At 35.9% G+C, this 22,144-nt stretch overlaps 1 protein-coding gene across 5 annotated transcripts in view; it reads right to left on the reverse strand.

The window, feature by feature from the left end:
• Window positions 1-22,144, reverse strand: part of EVI5 (ecotropic viral integration site 5) — an 85,392-nt gene that overhangs the window by 36,992 nt on the left and 26,256 nt on the right. For 3 of the 5 annotated variants that reach the window (XM_072869097.1, XM_072869094.1, XM_072869098.1), the window contains 8 exons: window positions 21,986-22,046; window positions 20,020-20,073; window positions 17,565-17,597; window positions 16,855-17,001; window positions 9,480-9,614; window positions 7,129-7,269; window positions 6,432-6,590; window positions 4,561-4,707 (listed from right to left, as the gene is read on the reverse strand). In XM_072869097.1, coding sequence (XP_072725198.1) covers window positions 4,561-4,707; window positions 6,432-6,590; window positions 7,129-7,269; window positions 9,480-9,614; window positions 16,855-17,001; window positions 17,565-17,597; window positions 20,020-20,073; window positions 21,986-22,046 — 877 coding nt within the window. The remainder of the gene's footprint in view (window positions 1-4,560; window positions 4,708-6,431; window positions 6,591-7,128; window positions 7,270-9,479; window positions 9,615-16,854; window positions 17,002-17,564; window positions 17,598-20,019; window positions 20,074-21,985; window positions 22,047-22,144) is intronic. The other 2 variants (XM_072869095.1, XM_072869096.1) reach the window with 2 other exon arrangements.

Consider the following 22,144-nt stretch of genomic DNA (forward strand, 5'->3'; position numbering starts at 1 on the left):
TTCTGGGGAAGAGACAGACTAGGCTCAGGTACACCTACTTTTATGGCAGACTGGTGTAACTCTCCAAACTGTAGTTACTGTAAGTCAGTTCCAGTATTTCAGTTGTTTTAATGTGTGCTTCAAACTGACAGTACTTAACCACCTTTCATCAAACAGTTTGGTTGAGACCGAATTGAACATGCCAAAGCTTACCTATAGTAGCTACTTGAAAACATGCTCTTTGTTTGAAAAAAATCCCTGTAATGAAGGTACACCCTCTACAGTATCCAATTAACAGCATTTGTAATCAGTGGAGTCCATTTCAGAGGAATCCATCATGTGCTAGCCAAAGTTTAGCCATTATTGCTAAATTCTGCTGCACGATTGCTCGAATGAAGCCAAACCCACAAGTCCACAGGATTGCATGTATTTAACTGAAAGCTAAAGGACAGACTGGCTTGGTTCGACTTTGGTATCCGAGATGAGTCAATAGTGTTGCTCTAGACAGCACTGATGCTTTATCTCCAAAACAGAGCATGTTCTCAATAATGACCACAAAAGTTGATATGGTAGGAAAGACAAGACTGGGGTGGGGGCACAAATCTTATGATGCAAGTTCTTTAGCAAAACTGATTAGAAAGATCAGTGCTGAATTTCAAATTACTTGAAACAAAGTCCTTGCTGTAGAAGCAGTAGTCAGATAAAGAGGGAAAAACATAACAGTACACACCAGTGACAGAAAACAGTTGCCTTATAGGTCATATGAGATGCAACTTGCTACAAAGATTTTAATTTCTGCTTATGCATTTTAAGCTATTATTTAAGAAAAATACAAGCTCCAGAAATAATGTACCAGTTCTTTCTGCATGGAAAAAACAACTGGGGAGTTGAAAATCCAAATAAGTCTTTTTTTTTTTATACACCTCTTCAAGTAGAAATATTGCTACCTAGCCAAGTTGTGGTGACAGAAATAAAACTAGAGCATGCTTTTAGATGACTTGAAACAATAGGAAGAAAAAGCAAATATCAGTTTCTAATGGAATCTGGAATAACAAACTTGCTAGGTTTTAGAAGATGCAAGGTCGAACTTTTAAAAATATTTAGTGCCTGTATTGCTCCATGACATTACCTGAAAGATTATTGAAACTTTCTTCATCAGTTTTGAATACAGAGTTGTTGTATCAGTAACATATTAAATAGCTTTATTTCAGCTATTTACACTGCAGCACTGTCTTTTCAATTCAACCTACCTGCTGTTATCTGTACTGCAAGCCAAATCTAAGTTGGCAGCAACACTATTGAGTAGTTACAGATACTGAACCTACTTCTAGAAGGACTGTAGGTATGACAAGTCCACTGTTACTGCTGGAGACTAGCCCTTCACACTTGTTACATATGCCTTACATAGTAGTCATACTATATGCTGGTTTCTTATAAACCTAGTTAGTGTAAACAAAGCCAGTAATGTTGCAAGGTTTTGGCTTGACAAGCATAACAACGTTTCTCTTTCTACTTTAAACTTCAGCTTTTTTTTTTTCTTTAAATTCACTTTAAAATTAAAATCTCATTTTCCTCACACAGTGAAATAACCTTAAACAATCCCAAGCAGGAATTTCCTTCATTTATTGGGGTATAGAGGTAGGGAGACAGGAACTTAAAATAGTCTCTTCTAGAACAAGAAAAAGTGAAAGCATTTGGCATTAATCTTAGATTAAGCTAACAATCATGCTTCCAGTAGTTTGAATGTGGAGAGCAAGGGACAGGAAACACAATGACAATCCTTACAAATAAAATGCCAAAGGACAATGGCTTTTCATATCCTCTCATTTTTCACTTAACTGTATATTATCATATAGTTAGAGTTTGAAATTGAAAAGTTTTTTGTGAGTTTGAAACAGCAATAGGAAGTTCAATACCAAGTTATGTCCCACTTAAGGAGTGGGAGAACACTTAAACTTGTGTATATTGCTTAACATGGCTTAATTTTTTTATTACATGGCTTTCTTATTAAATCTGTAAAACTGCTGAATTGTTTGTATAGATTATTAGAGAATAAAGTCACTCAAAGTTTACAACAAGTGTCAGAGGTAGAGGGAAAAGGGAATATAAGGGGAAACTACATTGAAGGAAGGTAGTTTCCAACAAGTTAAATGTGAGCATCTTTCAATACAGTTAGCAAAAAAACCCCTTGTGTATTTAAACAGTCAGGAGTCTATATGGTATTATACTAAGCCTCATCCCAAGAAGTCACAGTCTAGCTCACAGTTAAACAGTAGAACACCAGGTAATGTATATGCATCAAATTGGTAATATTTCATTTTCCATCATAAACATCAACTTGAAAACATGTTACAATGTAAACTCTAATCTTTTTCCTATCAGTGACTGCAAAACAAGTTTCAGGATCTAATGTTACTGTATGTCAGTACTGCTACTTTACTGGGTATTGACCTCTACTACTTTCAGAGAAGCTCTAAAAAATATGACTGGTGCTCTATTACTATCAAATTTCTCTCTAACCCATGTTAGAACATAACTTTCCAAGCAAATTATCATAGTGAGAACAGTCATGTATATTAACTCATTAGTCAGGTTAAAGACATATTACTCTTTTTATAGTCAACATAAAAACTTTGGAATATTGACTACATAGTCTCAATCTCTTAAGGATTAATGAGGACCTTCAGTATCAAAAAACCAATCAAACAAAAAAGTTATGGGTTATATGAAAAGACATGTCACCAAGATCATGAATATTAAAAAAGATCAGTAAGAATAATCTCAGCATTTTAAAAATAGCACTTAGGAAACCAGTGATTATGGTAAACAAAAAACAGTCAGTAGAAGCAATATCTTCTAGTTAAGATTCAGTGGCTTGTTTCCTAAAAGCTTGTGAAGGAGTTTGATGAGTCAGTAGAAGTTACATCTTCACTGCACTTTAGATTCAGGTTCCATTGGAAACAAATGGAACTGGCAAGAGAGCAAGAAAAATGAAAACCTAAAAAAACAATGAAATACCTGGAGTATGTCAGTTATTTACTGTTCTTAAATTTCTCTAAAATGGAACTGAACAACAACAAAATTCAGCTTCATTTTGCTGAAAGAACTATAACTAAGGCAAAACTATGAAGAAATTGCCAATTACAAATTACACACTATGGCTTTGAGAAATGAACACAAGATCAGAGCTTCCTACAAAACTAAATTGCCTAGATTTAGGCATTACCTCGGAGAAAAGAAATTACAAGAAGAAATTAAAATCTGTAAAAACTGAGAAGTGTGATATTATAGCAAAACTATGCATATTAATAACGATGTCATTTCGTCTCCAGGCTAAGTGACAATAATAAATCACTCAAACTACACTCTTGATTCATGTTGTCCACAGAAACCTTTGATGGAATTGCAGCTAATGCAGTCTTTGGGGTACGTATGGTGTTACAAGCAAAATGCACGTATATTGGATAAAATTGAAAAACAAACACTCAACCCATAACAGTGTTCTGTGTGAATGAGAATAGAAGCAAGTAGCGCACATAAAAAAGGTTTGGTTACACTTAATGTAACTAAGATGTGATCATGAAAAACAAATTATGTAACAGCATCTGCTCTCAAGTGGCAAATTCACAGCCTGTCCTGATTTCAGCTGGGTTTAATGGTAGTCTGATTATTCATCTCAGTACTATTTATAACATACTACTAAGTATCCTATTTAGAAATTACTGACTGTTCAGCTCTAGCTGATTTTATAAAAGACTATTTATACATCTTTTGGAAATAAGATTTAAGTAAAAAGTTGTTTTCATGCCTTAACTATAGTGATTTGTCAACTAACATTGCCCCTTTTTTGAAGTAAATATAAGTAGCAATTTCAGGAAAAATTTCATCCAAGTTAAGAGAAAAAAAGCTTGAGAGACTTATCCTTTATTTCTTGTCCATATTATGTGTGCACAAGTTATGAAGACATAAGTTATTAGTAATTGGTTATGGATTTAGTTACAAAATTAACTAATTAAATCTGAGATTCAGACATTAGATTAGGCTCTCTTATGCATTGACAGTAATAAAAACTACTCTTTTGCCCAGTGTTTTTGGGCTATCCCCTTAAAGTCTGGTTACTATTAGGCAATGAATACTGTAACACTCCCTTCTGTACACCTCTTTATTTAAATAGTACTTTTACCCCCTTTTTTTTTTGAACCTAAACTAATTCTGCAGTAATAGTCAGTGTTGAAGTAATGAACCTCTTCTGTCCCTAAAGACAATCAGAGTACACAGTGATCAGAATCTGTTGTGTAAGAGTGTCTTTTTATATATTAATACAGACACTTTTCTGAGTAGAACCACACTTTAAAGTAAAAGTTTATCTTTGTGGGACCACAAAGAAGCAGCTCTGTCAAAACCTCAAGTGATTTTGTGAGATGGTAAATTCAAGATGATATTGTCAAATCAGTAAAAGAAAGTTTTGGTTTAGTGATTTCTACTTCTCAATTACGACACAATTCTATCCAACAATAGCGGACAAGACTAGAAAGTATAAATACATTAGCACATAAATAGTCTATTCATGATGATGTTTACCTTGCATTCAATCTCTGCTTGTCTACGTTTTGCTTCATTCAACTGAGCAAGAAGTCCTTTATTCTGTGCAGAAAGATACTGTACCTTCCCCTGTAGGTTGGTAACCTCTTGCTCTGTCCTTCGTAAATGGTTACTATTGATCTGATTCTGAAATTTATGACAAAAAAAGGAAAGAAAACGCATGTTAAAGAAAGATCTTTGATATTAATTTAAATCCCTGAAGTCTGACAAGAAAGACTTATACATCATTTACTATAAAAAACTTTTGATGAAAAAGCATTCAGAATTCTCTAAGTGTAATCAGAAACGTTTGCATGACATTTGGTTTATAACCAGGATATTCAAATTGTTCTTAAACAACAGATGACTCATTGCAAGAACATTATTGCAAAGCTCCTGTACATCTGTTTTTCCCCATCTCTTGCTTAGGTAAGTCAAAGATTTTGTGAACTTGTATCCCAATTACAGCAACAAGCTGATGCATCCAGGAAACATCAGGTATGCCAGAAATACTATGTGCACATTTTGCTGTCCAGTAAATCCCTGAAAGTAACATGGCACCTTAATTAAGACCAGTGCATTAGCACAAGTCACACCATTTTTATATGAAGCTGTGCATAGACCAGTACACAACACGAGAACCACTGCACTGCTGTCAAATGACAGCTAAACAGCATAAGCATACACGAAGATTCGATGCATAACACTGAAGTGAGAAGTACCTAAAGGTCTTGTGTAATACGTGTAATCCAGACAGCAGGATACCAATGCCCCCTACTGACTAAAATAAATACACCGATGGGGGGGAGGAACCAAAACAAAAGCACACGTTAACTGTAGTGAAACAGTATTAACACTTCAAAGAAAATCTGAAAAGTTAAGACAAGAGGAAACTTTTATTCAGTTGGTATAGAAAAAGTGGTACCTCTGTCAGAAATAAGCCACCATGTGCCTTGCAGTGAGCTCATCTCTCTTCAGTAGCACATCCTTATGTGCTCTCCTGGTTTCTGGGATTGCTGAAGCTTGGCAAGTAAAGTTTTTTGTTTGTTTGTTTAGCCTTTTGGATGCACAGGTCTCCTTCAAGTAACAGTTACATTTAGCAGGTATTTCATGGGAAGATTTCTCAAAAGCCTGCTACAAATCCTTCTCAATCAACAGCACATTGTGCTGATTGATTCAGTTGAGTTAGCTAATATAATAAGGACTCACCAACTTTAATGCACTTTCATTTCAGATTTGTTTGCCTAATAACAACTTATTCCCTAGTTACACAAAAAAGATCTTGGCAGACAAGTTATTTTTGTCTTTTCTGCACAAATCTCAGCAATGGTGAATCATGCTTTTCTTTTCTAGCACATGAAAGGTAAAGGTTCTGCTAAAAAACCTGACAACATGCAGCTGTTTTGCTCAGAGTCCACAGTTTAGTAACCAGATTCATGACCTCAGTGGATAATCTAGTATAGGCAATTTCACCAGAAGAAAGAAAACAGTGCCATTTAAAGAATTAGAATTACTATTATCAGAATCATCAATTAGGTTTGTGAAATTTAAGATACCTTAAAAGTATTTTTGTTGTTACACCAGTTACAATTTAATGAATTAAGATTCACACACATTCACAGAGTCTACCAATTAGTCCAAATGAGAAATGCAGAAAGCTTAGTCCTGGAAAAGACTAAAGAAGAGACATTAAAGTAAGTTGGACTGTGTGCACTAGATTCTCCCTCCTAGTCTAACAGCATTAAAAAAGCACATTTTGGAACTAAAGTCATGCCTGTAGATGGTAAAAGATCATCACTGGGTACCTACCATTTGACACCAATTTGCCCACGTTCAGCTCAATTCACACATGCTAGTGTTCAATAACATACCTGTGTTTCCATCTCCATCATTCTTTGTTTGGTCTCTTTCAATTCAGCCTGAATTTCTGCTTCTCTCAATCGGACTGTCATCAGCTCATCCTGTAGCTCATTCACTGTGTTTTTTCTGGGGGGATCTTTCCATCTTCCAGTGGTACGAGCTAGATGACGCTAAAAGAAGTAGCATGCCATTGCTCATAATACCTGATCTTTCCTGGTGTTCCCTTATTTCGTTTAAGGTCTCAGAGTTACGTGGGGACAAGTTGCTATAGTGCTCCTGTTTATCCTAAAAACTAGAAACCCATGCAAACTTCCCAGTTTTAACAATAGACAGTTAAAAAGCTTAAGACAGTCATTCCCAATGACAGTAAGTCAGTGAATTGCAAGTACATCCTGAGACTTTTGCCTATTTCTAGCCCTTAATAACATTTAGTGAAGTAGGAGTACTGATCAGGTACTTCCTTTCTACCAGAATGGTTAGCTGGTAGCACAGGCTCTCTGCCATCTAGAACAATTAGGGACCAATTTCTAACATACTTTTGAAATAAAGTTTCTTGTCGCAGCTGCACTTAAAGATTTTCTCACCTCAGCGGCTTGATCCACAATCACTAGCTTCTACTTGATCTCTACATCTCAAAATTTTGTAGTCTTTTGTTTTATCATCATTCACTGAAAATAAAAATTGTTAAAAGTGTATTGCTACCCATACCTGCCAGTGTTCCTCCAAATCTTTGACTTGCTGCCTTAGTTCTTTGAGACCCATCAGAGCTTCTGCTTCTCTTAATTTTACTGCAATCAGTTCTTCTTGTAGTCTAGCAACATTTTCCTCATCAGGGAGAGAGCTGTTCCTCTGCAACAAGGATCATCCTCTTAAATATGTATTTGAATAAAATTGTGCTTAGTGAGATCCACTCCAAGAATATAGACGTGGAATGATAACCCTTATTACTAACCAAACTTTCTTAATTACACATCCCTTGCAAAATAAAATCCCTCAAAAAAATCTAAGTTCCTGGATACAGCAAGTGTAAATATCTTCCAACTGCCAACTACAGGAGAAAAAAAAAAAAAAAAAATCAATCATCGATAAGGTAGTTTTTAGGTATTCTGACTTCCAGATTTCCCCAGAGGGTATCCCTAACAAAGCATTATTTACACTATTTTTCACACATCATCAAAAATATGGAGAGAAATCTGAAGATTTTGAGCTAGTTGATAAAAGCAAAGCAAATGAGAAACTGAAATTACATCTTTAGAGTTATAACTTTTATTTAGACTTACAGGAAAAATAAATAAATGGAAATTTATTTTTTGGGAAGCAGGTCATCTGCCTTTGAAAAGGAGAAAAGTTATGCTGACAAAGGAACCATCCATTAATATTTATAAAAAAACAGTCAAGACAAGGTCTTACAGATGAAAGTACATGGATGTTTACAAAAACACATGAGGAAAAATTAGAAAGACTAGAGAAAGCTAAACAGAAAACAGGAAAACAAATGGCAGGAGTGACCTGAGGAAAGTAAAACAGTGACGAAAGTATAATAATGGAAGTCTGGGAAAGAAACAGAGGGGAAGAAAAAAGACATAGTCTGCCTAACTACAATATCCCTACATCAAATCATTGGACACCAAATACTCAAAGTTGAACTGTGCTTCATCACTTTCTACTGTATTTCTCACTAGCAATTTTCAGCAAAATAATGTATTTTTGTAGATATGTAATACTGTGACAGTTACCAGGTTTTCTTGAGAGTTGAGAGTAAAGTACATTATTAACATTAACAGAACACAGCACAACAGCCATTTATTAGCATCTCTGTGTTTCAAATCATGGGCTCCAAGTACTGGCAAATATAGGAAGCGATAGGCTGTGTTTTGGAATGTTTACATCACTGTCAGCATAGCCATACAAGACTTGGGTTACTGAGCAGAGTTTTCCCAGATTACATGACACATCACTAACAGCAGTAAAGAGCTGTATTTGTAGGCAGTTGAGGGAGTTAACTTCAGTCACTTTCTCCTGTGCCTAAGTTCATTATGGACAGACTGAAGTACTACTTTACATCTGAGTTCATCTGGTACACTGGAATTTCCCCCACTGCTCCAGTTCTTCACATTTAAGTTTTCAGTGTATGCCATGTTCATACTGATGAAGGTTAAGTAAAGTAGTCATCTCTTTTTGAGCTTTGAGAAATACCTTAGATTCTGAATTCTTACCAATGTTCAGTACGGTAAAAACTACCACACTACTAGCCTGTCAGACCCCCATCGAGCCCCTCAGATAATTAAAAAAGTAAAATGTTGACTCCAGTGGGTTAATCTAATTAGCTACTAACTTCTGGCCACATTCCTGAATATACAGCTCTTTAAAGTTTCCATGAGGAAACAACTCCCAAAGCCAATACAACAGGATCTGAAGAGCATGCTTTATTTTAGGTCAGTTAGTGGGTTTTTTCTTTCCTTTTTTCCTATTTTATTTTGCAGTTAGGTTTTTCTTCAAATAAAGGTAAATGTTTGACAGTTGCTTTGAGTACAGCTTGAACTCTGGCAGCAGTAAGTTACAAGCTGCTATGGCACCCAAAAAGCAGTAGAGACTTTGATACTAGACAGTGGAGGTATTCTTTCCCTGCCCATAATAGGACGAAGCAGGAGACACACAAGAACAAGACCTGGGAATGTTGTACTCTTTCCTCCTCCCCTCCCAAACTATTTACTTTCACATCACCTCAATGCTCACCCTAAGCCTACTGCTCTTGTTGCAGGACATAATTTTGAAACTATGTTTATTGTAAAGACTCCATCAGAATCCCAGTTTTCCACTGCAATGGGCTTCAGGAACAAGAAAAAAAGTGATGTGTTCTTCACAAACCTTTCCCAGTGCAAACAGATCTTAGTTTTTTTGCTATATTAACTTCAGGTTTGAAAAGCATCTTGCAATCATGAAGAGAAGATTCAGAAAACAGAAGAGAAGATTCTAAGAGCACAGTTATGCAAAGAATTACAGGGACCTGTATTCTGTTTCTAGTGCTATTTTATACAGAAGGTCCCGGTTTGATTTACCTTTTCCATCTCTAGAACTTTATCTTGCATCTCCTTCAGGGCACAATGGGATTCTGCTTCACTCAGCCTGGCTTGGACCAGCTCTTTTTCCAGCTGTAGCACAAAGTCTTCACTGTATTGTGAACTGCATTTATGCTACAAAGTTTGCAGAAATATGTTTAGTATGAAGCACAGATGGTTTGAAAGGGGTTTCATATGCCAGATTTGGAGTGAAAAGTACATTCAAACGCTTAACATTAGGAATACTAACTTAAGATCAACATAAGTGCTTACCTTATACAAGTCTACTAACACATCCATCCAGACTGCTAATAAGAACCCTAGTGCTATGCCTCTCAACCAGCTGCACCTCCACACAGCCAAATGTGCAAGACCAAACTGAGACCTCTATTAGTACTCATGAGCAACAACTCACACTTCTCTCATTGTTATCCAAACTGAAAAAATCCTCAAAGGATCTGTGATTACTTTGTGACATGCAGAAAAAGATGCTTAGGAAAGACTGGCTAATTACGAGGTTAATACAAGTATCTCTTGATCCCTACTCACTTAAACTCTGATTCAACAGAAGCCTTCCATTACCTTGGATTTAAAATAAAGCCATGTACACTTCAATGCACAATCACTTTGGTTTGCCCCTTTCTTCCACTCCAATCCTTGGCTCTCATTTGCTCACACTACACATATTCCTTCCAAGATTCTCTTCTAGGGCAAGCCCTGTGGATTTATGAGAAAAATCCAGGCACAAGTAGCAGTATAGCCCCTTCTAGATGACAGCATAGGCCCAAACTACAAAGAAATTTGGTTCTTTCCACACAGGACTTACTCCAAGACTATCCCCAGCCAGCTTTGCACATCCAAACATGTTGCCTCAGTAATAAAACAGCAGTTCAGAACTTAAGGTCACCCTTTCCAAACTTCAGGGGGAAGGGAAAAAACCCACAGTTCTGCTCAAATAAGTTAACTCACCATTAACTTATTTCTTGAATGTTGATTAGCTGGAATTAAAAGCAAGATCTATCCTTTTACTTGCTAAAGCACAATTTCATGAAACTGCATCTTTCAACAGATACATCCAACTGAAGTCATACTAAGCATTTGTATTCAAAAGTCCCATTTAACTTTCCCCCTCCAGTCAATAGTTAAATACACTTTCTTTCTTGGGTCACTTTAAAATGACTTGAGATTCACCACAGATTGTCAAACTTGCTTGACAGGCGATGACATCCTAAATCAGAATTTAAATTTCTGGTTTAGGGAAAAAAATAGGTGTTGAAATCCCCAAAGTGTAGTTGCCTAGTTACCATGTATGCATAGCTACCCTGAAAATTAAGTTTAAAGGGAAATAATTTAATACATCTTTGGTGCCATTAACAACATTGTGAAGAATAAATACTATACTTGGATTCATAGATGAAGTTTTATTCAATTAACAATGCCACTTTAAAATCCATAGAGTATTCATTATACTAAAGATACAACTGTTTCTTACTTTATTTTATGTTTGCATCAAACAATTTAGTTTTCTGCATCTAAAAACAGTTGACAAAATTAACAGAAGAGTCTTCTAGTTCCATATGATCCTGTTCGGGTATGACATTCCCTGACCTTTAGCACACAAACCAAAGGCAAACAGGACAAAACAAGGATTTACAACATGTAACTACATGGTCAAGGAAATGTTTTTTCATTTATTTTTATACTTCTGCATGCTGACCAAGCCTTTCATCATGACTTACAGTACAATCCAAATTCAAAATCTACACTAACTAACCTTAGTGTTACAATTTATTGTATTTCTTAAACACAGGGACCTATAACGGAGAGGATATATACAAAGCATTAAAAGGCAAATATAGCTCATGCAGGCGGTCTTTAGTGTCACTGAGACTATCCATTTAAGGGCTTGTCCTACTTAACTTTGCAGCTGAACACAGATGGAACACTTCATGTACAAAGATGATAGTATATTTAATATTAATTTTCCCTTATACAATACTAATTCAATTCACATTATTTTCAACCAACATAGTGTCTTTGCCTCAGTAAGCAGTGCAGGTAGCCCTGATGTGAGTGTAAGGAGAGGATGGGTGGACAATGCTGATGCATTTCTACAATTGCTTCACATGATGTGGGAGCATGAGTAGCACACGTAGGAAACAACATGCAGACACAGAGAATAGGCAACAGCTCTTTCCTATTCCCTGGCTGTTTGTACAAGTTCATGAGATGATACACACAGCAACTTAAATGGACTCTGTGTTTCTTGTTCCAGATTCTGCTTATGATACATATGGAACAAGAACGAATGCATTATGCTTTCCTCAGGTAAGAAGTCCTCTTGTACTTTCCAGGAAACTGAGAGAAAACAGCAGATTTGAAGAGCTGAATACATCCTGATTTTGCAATAATATGTAAGTGTACCCTAAATAGTTTTGACTACAAAAAAGTCTAACTGATGTTTGTGAAATAATAAGTAATGGAGAGTGTAAGAAAAGTTACTTATCTAGTTTCAGGCACAAGTCACGCCTTCTTTAAATCTGGCTTTAGATTTTACCTGCCTAAGGAATGTGTTAGAAGTACTTATCTGTTTGGCCACGACAAACTTCAAATCAAGTCCTGATAGACTTACAAAAAAAATACAGCCAAGATCAAAACAGATTTAAAAAACAATATTCAGAATTTCAAAGTTGTGATTTTTGCTCCTTAAAAAAACAACCACAATTTTAATTATTTAGTATATAAAGGTAACACAAGTTTATAGTCAAAACGATGTTTGAAAACTACTTTAAGACCGACTTCTTTAGCAAAAAACCTGTTTTTATATATTTGTGTTAAGCCCTAGAATTTGTGACATAAACCACAATGTGAATCCAGATTTCCAGGCACCACAGTAACACTGTTTTTCTTGGCTGCATTTAAAAGATGTCTAATATAAAGCACTAAAAATGTAGTTCTACCACTATTTACTTCTGAAAGAAACAAGTCCTTGCTTGGCTTCACACAACTGGATTTATTTTTCCCCAACTTTTCTTAAAATCTCAGAACTAGTAAAATCTTAGAGACTGACACAACCATTCCTAATACTATTTTGGCTGATGACGCGTTATTACATGTAATTACAGAATGCTTTTCCAGTACTCTATAATGAAGGGCAACTAACAGATTGTTCAGCAGCTGCCCAGCTAACTTTACACATTTAAGCACTAACTGTAGTACTTTACTAAAGACAGTATTTTTTTTCTGCTTTTTGGTTGCAAATCAGAACATAACATAAAAAAGTATATTGTAAAATAGTGAAGCCTTCCATAAGGTTGCAACACTCATTTACAAGCATATATTCCCTATATCAATTATTATGCTCTTAATTATTATCAGACATTTTAGCATGAGTTCCTGAAAAGAAACTATGCATTATGGAGTTGCTGTAAAAATAACCAAATACACGGCTATGAATTACCTTGCAAAATGCATATGCTTTCGTCTGAATGTTTAGTCAATTAAAACTCCATCTTCACATAGTACACTGGAAGAGCCTTCTTAAAAATAAGATGTGAAGCAATTTTAGCTTGAACTGCCTCTCATTTCTCCAATTCGGTTTGCAAGCATTCAGACTAACGAACTGGGTAATCACTGAAAATTAGAGTATCACTGGGAAGGACTGAGATTTGTGTTCTGGAGGCGTATTTAACTGGCAGAAATCGTTAGATTATTCATTTTTATGCATCCAGAAGAAGCTACCTTTTTCATTTAGAAACAATAGGAGAAGAACAGAGGAAAAAAACCTTCAGCACATAATTATCCAGAGTAGGTTAGAACACGCTGATTACCCTCACCCCTAACTCCTCAAATACCATCGCTCAATATGCCTCAAAAGAAAACCTTCTGTATTCTGTTGAAGTCAGGCACAACTTCCTCTATGCAGTTCTTGATTTACTAGCAGTATGAGGAAGAAACCACCTTCCTCTTAATCTTTTGGTTACCCAGCACATCTAGAAGCCTTTGGCAAGTTTCTATATTTAAAGATCAGACATGCCAAAGACAGATTAGTACCATTCTCTTCAAAACCATTCAGGCAAATGTTTAGGTAGCTGAAACACTGAACTCCAAGAGCACTTCAGAATATTGTCAGCTTTACAATTATTTTTTCCTAGTTATCAATATAAAAAATTGTACAGGTTATACACTATTTTTAAAAACCTTACGCTGACAGAGTTGCTCTCTACTAAGATGTAAAACTTAACATCCAAAGTAAAATTGTGAAGTCTCCATCTCAAACCTTACTATTTTCCACTTCCTTTTCCCCTTCCAAATGATCTTAAGTATATTCAGAAATATGTAGAATACATTTGATGACACTTAATATGTGATTTATTATATGATCATTAGTACTATAGAGTACATAGCAGAACTTCCTTTCACTAAGAAACAATGGTCAGAGTAGACTCTCTAAGTAGACTCAACACTTTATTACAAAGTCATTCTGGTTCAATTAAAAACTCCCTATAAATACTTCAGCACAGGGAGAATTAGAGTTGCATATAATTTGGGCTCCTGGTGTTGGACTTCAGTCAAAAGAATACTCCTCTACCCATCTCTGTATTCAGCCTTACAAAGCAGTGCTGCAATGGAGCATTTCTTCATACACACATACATCCTGTAGGCACTTTCAATACTTACCTTTAAGCCATCCAACTTGTGCTATCAAATCTCACAGAACAGATAGAATAAACCCTCGATAAGATTTAAATACAAATGCATAACCTTTTTACAAAGGATGTCAGCCTTCTTAGAAATACTACGGTTTAGATAATATTTTTGCTACCAACAAAACAAAAAACCCTACCCCTATTTCTCCTGTCTCATGATTTACAAGTAAAAGTGGGCTGTGTTTTGTTCTCTTTTTTTTTTTTTAAATCCCCCAGTGTTGTTCAGAAGAGGCAGCCACAAGTATCCTTAGGCAGTTGTTTTCATACAGTCCTATTCAGAAATTCATACCCGAACTTTACAGTTTCTACCATGCTGAAACAGACAACTCAAGATTGGAAAAGATGTAGATTATAAAATATGTAGGATAGATGCTGTACCTTTAAATAAGTACAGATAAACTATGCAGCCATTTATAAGTTCACTGTGCAATCATTTTTGCTAATCATGAACAAAACTGAAATAATCGTATTAAAAAAAACATTAAAGCAAATATTCATAAGACAATACTGAAGAGGAGTATTGCCAAGAGCAAAGCTACTGACACTAGGAAGTGGCAAAAAGATTTATTGGTGTACTCAAAGTGAAATGACAAAATTCAAAAGACATTGATGGATTTCTGCTAGGTGGTGACCTAAGTGCAGGCAGCTGTTAACATTTGTTGCTCCTACTTCCATGCTTGGAAACAAAGTTAAAAGCCTGTCCCATTACAAGTCTTACTAATGCAGCAGAATCTAGGGAACTACTAATTGAAACCATCTTAACACTTTCACCACATTGTCTAAGTTAATTCAGAGGGTCCTCAAAACCACAGTACTATTCCTTACACTTCAAAATTAGTCAGCCACTAAGCGCAAATCCCTCTATAACCACATGGTTACAGCCTCAGTTCCACACATAGTCAGACTATTTCCTATAGTCATGTTCACATTTAAGTGAAGGAAAACAAGGCTGCAAGTGTGCAGGGTAGGAAGTGTGGCTCTTGAATTAACTGCCCATTCTCGCATTTTACTTACTCTCCACTCCTGCAGTACCTGTCCAATCTTCTGCCCTTGCAGCTCCAATCCAGCCAATTTTGCAATCCACAGTTATCTTTAGTTTTGCTCAGGACCAGTTCCCATGCCTAGCCGACCTGCCAGGCTTCCCCATCATTGCTACTTAACAAGGTCCCCAGCATAATTAAAAGCATTAGCTTTAAAAGTCATATTACCCATCAATTAACTAATATATAAGTATAGCATTTTAGTCTCTTTTAATAACTTTTAATTGAGTACAAGTAACATGGATGCCTCCAAAAACACATTCCAAAAGCATGTGTACTATTGTAATCAGACAGTAAACAGCTGGCTACCCAAGTCTATGAACATTTCTCATTTTATTTCACTTGAAAGATTACAACATATGTAAAATTTTGGAAAGCATCGCTAGAACATCCCTGTCTTCCTAATCATAATGTCTTCATGTTTTTCCCCTAAAGAAATTGCTAAAGTTAAATAAAAGCAGCATTAGACATTACAGAGTAACAGCTCATTAATAACTCCTTGCAACTATTCTAAGAGATGTACATTTTTTTACACTGAAATGCATTAGACAAAATAAGCTATTTCTACAATGTTGCATTTAAGTTATAATTTCTTTTCAGTCTAACAGTAAATCTCATCTCCACCTTCCAAGACAAGATAGACATATTTCCAGAGCTTTGGTGGAAGATGTGTAAAACAAACTGCTATACTGCCTGTAAGGGATCTGGCAAGCAGCTGCAGTATGCTGTAGTTCTAACAAGTTGTATTTCATACACCAGAAATGCCCAGGGCTTCAGACAAGTACTTGGATACCACTTACTTAAAACAGTATGACCATATTCACATCAACACTGCTAGAGCAGTTATTCAGCAAGCTGAAACTGCTTCCCTGCCTCTTTCAAGAGAAGATACCGAGCACTTTGCAAGTGGCTTAGAGAAAGCATCTTCAATCTCACAGTAACGGTCTGAAGTCTTGCACATTATACCACCTAACACACATAGTACATACAAACACAGTACTACATACAGCTGCTAAAAGTTATTTTCCTGCCCTATCTGCACATAAACCTACACCTTTTAACAAAGTCCTGTCGTTCCAAACTCAGGGACAATACCCTTCTATTTTTGCAAGCAGCAAATTTAGGCATGCTAAGGAAAAAAAAAAATAGGTACACAGAAGAAACATTAACATGGAAGAGACTGACTTAAATGAGAAGCTAGGTAAAGGCATTATGAATCAACTCTCAAATTTGAGTATTCAGAGTGACACAATTTGCAATGGCTAGATTCTTAGCGTTAGGAGCTACCAAAGGTTTTGTGTGCCCTTTTTTGTTAGTATTTCTTTGGCGGTGGTGGGTTTTTGGGTTGTATTTTTCTGTTGTTGTTCGGCTTTTGGCTTGGTGTGTTTTTTGTTTTTGTTTTTGGGTGTTGTTGTTTTTAACTAAACTTACATCTATCCAGGGTTATGAATCTCATCTATCGGTAAGAACAGACCAAAATATCATTTAGTCCAATTTGTGTAATTTTAAGAATGCAAATCACAATGAACAAGCATTTACAGGGACAGCATGGAGACCATGTCATGATGAGGAAAAATAAACACAAGTGAGTGAAAAGATGAGATGATGTGCTGCCAGGCTCCTTACCCATTGCTGCTGCTGTTGGAGCTCCCTGATGGTATTCTCAGCTTGCTCCAGTTTAGTAATGGCCTCATCACTCTGCTGTTTGATGGTGGCCAGCTCCCGTTTTATGAGGTAGTTTTCCTCAGCCTCCTGGGCCCTTGTCACTTGTCCCTTAGGACATAATTTATTTTTTTTAAGCAATTTAGGACAAATCCAAGAAAGACTGCCTTTGTGATGCTTAGCTGCTTATTTCATCAGATTGGTTTTGCAAACAGCATAGAGTACAATTGGTAGAAATTTTAGGAGAAGGTAGTACTAAACAACTGCTTTAGTACTTTATTACAAAGTTCAGCATCTGTTTAGCAAGCACAATTGTGTACTTGCATTCAATAAAATTCCTTTCATGCAATATTACTCAGTTGTACATGCAGAGATTTAAGTTCGCAATATTCAATTTCAGTGTTAATACAGTGTCATAGAATCCATTTGTCACAGGAATTTGTACCAAAAAAATACATTAGGAAAGGAAAAATATTATAACGTGCAGGTATCGGGTTTATCTATTTTTAGTAAACAAAATGAAACAAGTTTCTAGCAAGAGATTAGCTCTATGTTTATTCCAAATCAGCAAGGCAGGGATAGAGTACAGCATGCAAATATGCATGCATTAAAGCATTTTGGGGGTTTTCCACAGTAGCAAGAAAGTCATACAGTAGAAGACTAAAAGACTATACCTGTATCAGTCTATCTGCCAAGGAAGCACTTTCCTACAAAGGAAAAATTCAGATAGGAATAAGGAAAAGAAAAACCAAAAAACAAAGGGTTGATAATAGTGACAAAAAGGACAAGAGCTGAGAAAGAAAATGCCCAAATTCTACCATTTTCTGTACAAACTCTTTTTTGCAAAATTAACAACTCTTCATATAAATTAAGGCAACTCAGCCTCAAAGTCCCAGGAAGCAGCCTTTTCCACAAGAGATTTTACACAGTCCATCTTTGATACAAGAATGTCTCAAAGCCAGATTTCCGTAATACTTAAAATTCACCTACAGGAGACTGGCCATTTTTATTTGAATGGCTTGCTTCCCTAATTAACAAAAGTTACTGATACATTATCTGATACAATCTAGAAGATAGATGCAAGACATCGTCGATGGTCCATCCACAACATGAAAGGAAGGCATAATTTGAGCATAAAGGAAACTCCACTAAGCACTGAGGCATTCGTGCAGAACTAAAGCTTCCAAAAAGATGAAGCAGGAAAGTTAAGTGGTACAAACTGACAGACACAAGTAGAAAATTTCAACTATGACAGCTAATACTTTGTTTTACTGAACTCTTGCAGTAACTCAATTGAGTAGTTCATAGATTCTCTTTCCTTGCCAAAGTTTTGCAAGAAATAAATTTTTATTTATGCACACTGATAAGCACTACATTCCCCCCTGCCCCCCAAGGTGCACATTTAATTAATTTCTACTCTATCACCCTTGAAAGCACTCAATTTTTGCAGACTCTACAACAGAGAACGTGCCTATTTGCAGACCATCTTTGTCCTTGGAACTTTCATTAAAATTAAAGTTCAAACTGGTTGATAAGAGATATTACTTAGAAGTTAAGGTAAGATGTTTGTCATTAAGGTACACTAAGGATATCACAACCAAATCATATATGTTAGGAAGAGGAAAAATATTTTAGAATAGAAATAAGCTTCCAACAGAACTGAGCGTGTTTGTTCACTGTTTATGATCTGTTTTTCAGATGCTGTGATGATAACAATCTTCAGAAATTCTTATTAATAGATAATATTTTCCCATTTTGAAATCTTCTAATTCCAGTCAGAATGGGATACTCTGAAAGTGAATTCTGAAATTTTAAGTACAGAATTTGCAAAAGCACTAGCATCTGGCAGTTCATCATGGACTTCCTAATTAAAAAAAAAAAATCAGATTTTAAACCTCTGCAAGTTAAGTATAAAACACGGATATTTACTATTATAAATTTGCCAAGAGCACTGAAGTGATTCACTACAGCTTCAAACTTCTTAAAAAGAGTCTGCTCTTTTCAGTTAATTTTATCAGCACTTCAATATTAGAAACAAAGATGTTTATAAAATTGTATTTTTGGTCACAACTTTCACAATATGTCCTTATTAGGTACATTTTTCCAAACTAAATTCAGAAATTAATTAGAATTTGACACAGATTGACTGTTTCTCCAAGAAACTGTAATGGATTTAACATCTGAAGTGTGACATCTTTCAATTATGTCACTCTCAATTGAATCTTTACCATTTTCTTCCCTGTGAAACATGAACAACTGTTTGCAACTCACAAGAGCATTCAATTTCATTTGTTAAAGATAGTTGCTATTCATGGTTAAGATGGACAGAAGTGTTCTCATTCTACAGCAGACCAGCTCAGATGCAATCTGTCACAGCAAGCACAATACCAGAATATAGGAGAGGCCATTGGAGAACAATGCCTGCATGTTGGCAATGTATTGACAACAGTTACCATGCATACTTCTAAAGTTATATACAGTTACAGAGAAGCCTAACAAAACTCCATTCCAGACTAAACCTGTGAGAAATAAGTCTTAGAAGATACTCTCCCCTCCACATACCCAAAATTGCTACAAAAATTCAAAGCTATGTAAAACAAATTAATGGCAGCAGATTTCCTGTACTGAATGTGAATGCTGCAACAACACCCCTCTACTGCTGCATTTGCTAGCAATGAAATAATCTGCTTTCATCTCCATCTCTCTCTGGTCATTGGTAGGTCTGTCATTTTGCTCCTGCGTAAAAACACCCAGCAACTTCAGATTTTCAAAATTGAGGATTCTCTCACAATAACCTCTTTTCCACCCAAGCAGTCCACTATTTCAAGTAGTCTTCTGAACTTTGAACAGATGCTTCTAATTCAGAAAGAAAACAGTACAACAAAAGTTGGGTATGTCAAAATGTTTGATTTCACATTCACTAAGAGCCAGACATAACAACCTTAAAACATTTACAAGCACTGACCCTAATTGCTTTGTTATTGCCATGCTAAGCACTGTTAGTAAACACCATAGATTAGCAGGAAAAACAGTAAACTATAATCCTGAGATTCCCATTCCATATAATAAAATTGCCATCAATTTAAGTATAAATTAACACAGATTAAATCTAATCACCAACATACTTACTTTTTCTAATGTTTCAATGCGCTGTTTTAGGAGTCTATTTTCAGTTCGTAACCTCTGGAAGATAAACAGTTCAGAATTGTATTTCTCAAGTTATGAATTGGAAGTCTGATAAAAGCCAAGCAAGCTAACAATGTTTTTATCTCATCACATCTATGAAAATCAATATAAATACAAAAATAATTAGTGACCTTTTTAACATCCTTTTATATGATGTACTAACTCAAAAGATGAGTTTAAACAGCTTGATACAGCAAAGATTAGAAGTCTTGTGTTCTATGAAAGCATCTGTGTTGCATTAGATGAAAGCAATATGTCTGCAGGTGAACCACAGGGCTTAACCACACATTAGACCTGACAGCCTCCTCGTCATAAACAGAGCCAGACAGTCTTCACGGTTAAGGGACATGAAAGTGCACTCTCTGCACTAGGACAGGCTAATGAGATAGCTACAAGGTTTCCTTCCTTTTCCTCCCAATAATTTATATTACATTATATAATAATATTTATTTAATCTGTAAAATTATACTGAGAATTATTTACCTCGGATGCCCCAGAAGTGAGAAAGAACTGTACTGAACTGCATATTTTACCAGTGGATTTCCTATAAATTTTAGCAGTCAGCATTCAGATAGAAGAGATCTGTATCCCTAAGAATAGAGCCATGGATATCAGTCCAGTAATGCTTTACTCTGCCAGGCTAAAATAGCAGAGTTTCTTAGCAGAACAGAGTAAGTCAGAAACGGTTTATATAACGTCCCAAAGCAGGGCCTAGAAACAGACAGCTTTGGGTTGTTGGGGTTGGTTGGGGTTTTTTGTTGGTTGGTTGGTTTTGCTAGGTGGGGTTTTTTTTGTTGTTGTGTTGGTTTTTATGGGGGGGAGGGAGAGCAGGGAAGGATTTGAAGTAAATTAAAATACTAGAATCTAAAGTTACAGTTGTCTTTCAAATTATTTTGTTCTGTCCTGTTCTGCAGAGAGCTGTCATCTGAGTCCTGCAAATCTTCTGATTTGAGATGCCATTACAGCAGGTCCTAATGCTGCTAACTGCCTCGCTGCCTGTTACAACAACAACAAACTGCCTGAAAAAGCTTGGAACACCTTTGTGCTCCCAGGTGCTTATCACTGAATTTTTCTGAAGAACTGATGCCTTAGAAACTGATATTGAAAGGCAAAATGACTAGCAGTGAACAGGAAGAAGGAAGGCTGTTAACTCGCTCCCTCTACTAAGCTTTGTATACTACACTCGCCCATCATTTCTCCCACTGCCTTTTCTCATGGAATTGGCTGAAAACATGACACCAGGAAGCACATCCAGATCAAACACCATGCTGTGGAAAAAAAAAAAGTGAAAAAGGAAAAAAAGCAGCAAAAACCCATTTATGTCACAAAAGCAAAAAGATGCAGTGATTAAGTAAATACAGGAAGTAGGTCAGTTAGTGAAAGGGAAACACAAACTGCACTCGCAGGGTGGGGTTTTTTCCACATTACGTATCAATTGCAGAAGCTCCAAAAGAAAAAGTGACTGCAGACAGCAGCCACTCAATCTTGGGTCCAATGCATAAGAAAAATCAAGATCTCAAAATCAATGATAAACCACTCAAGTGCAATCTGATAAACTCTATCTTAACATGTGTTTTACAAACCTCCTGTGTGGGACACCTACATCTAAACCAGAACATTCGGAACCTCTGATAAATGACGCCATGTGTAATCAATCTTTAGTCAGCAGAAAATAATGAAAACTAAGTACAGCAGGTCTCCATCAAAGATTTTTCTTTAAATGTCCACAAGAAGTCTCAGTAATTTCACTATAAGTGTCCTTTATTATTAGACATCCCAAATACAAATGCTGAAAGAAAAGAATTTGGGGACCTCAATTACATGTCCTGCTACATATACAGATCAAATATGTAATCCCACATGTAGGAATTAAACTGATCCATAAACAAACTTGTTGAGGCTCTCTTACTTTAATTTCAACTTGTTCTTCCATTTCTTTTGTCTTTATTGTAGTGTATTCCTTTTCTAACCTAAAAATTAGAAATAGTAAGTTAAGATTAGAATTGCAGATAGCTTACTTGTTGGTGTAATACCTAACAAACAACAGTAGAACAGGGATACAGATTAT

The sequence above is a fragment of the Ciconia boyciana genome, chromosome 7 (assembly GCF_034638445.1).
Source record: "Ciconia boyciana chromosome 7, ASM3463844v1, whole genome shotgun sequence".
NCBI classification, from domain to species: Eukaryota; Metazoa; Chordata; class Aves; order Ciconiiformes; family Ciconiidae; genus Ciconia; species Ciconia boyciana.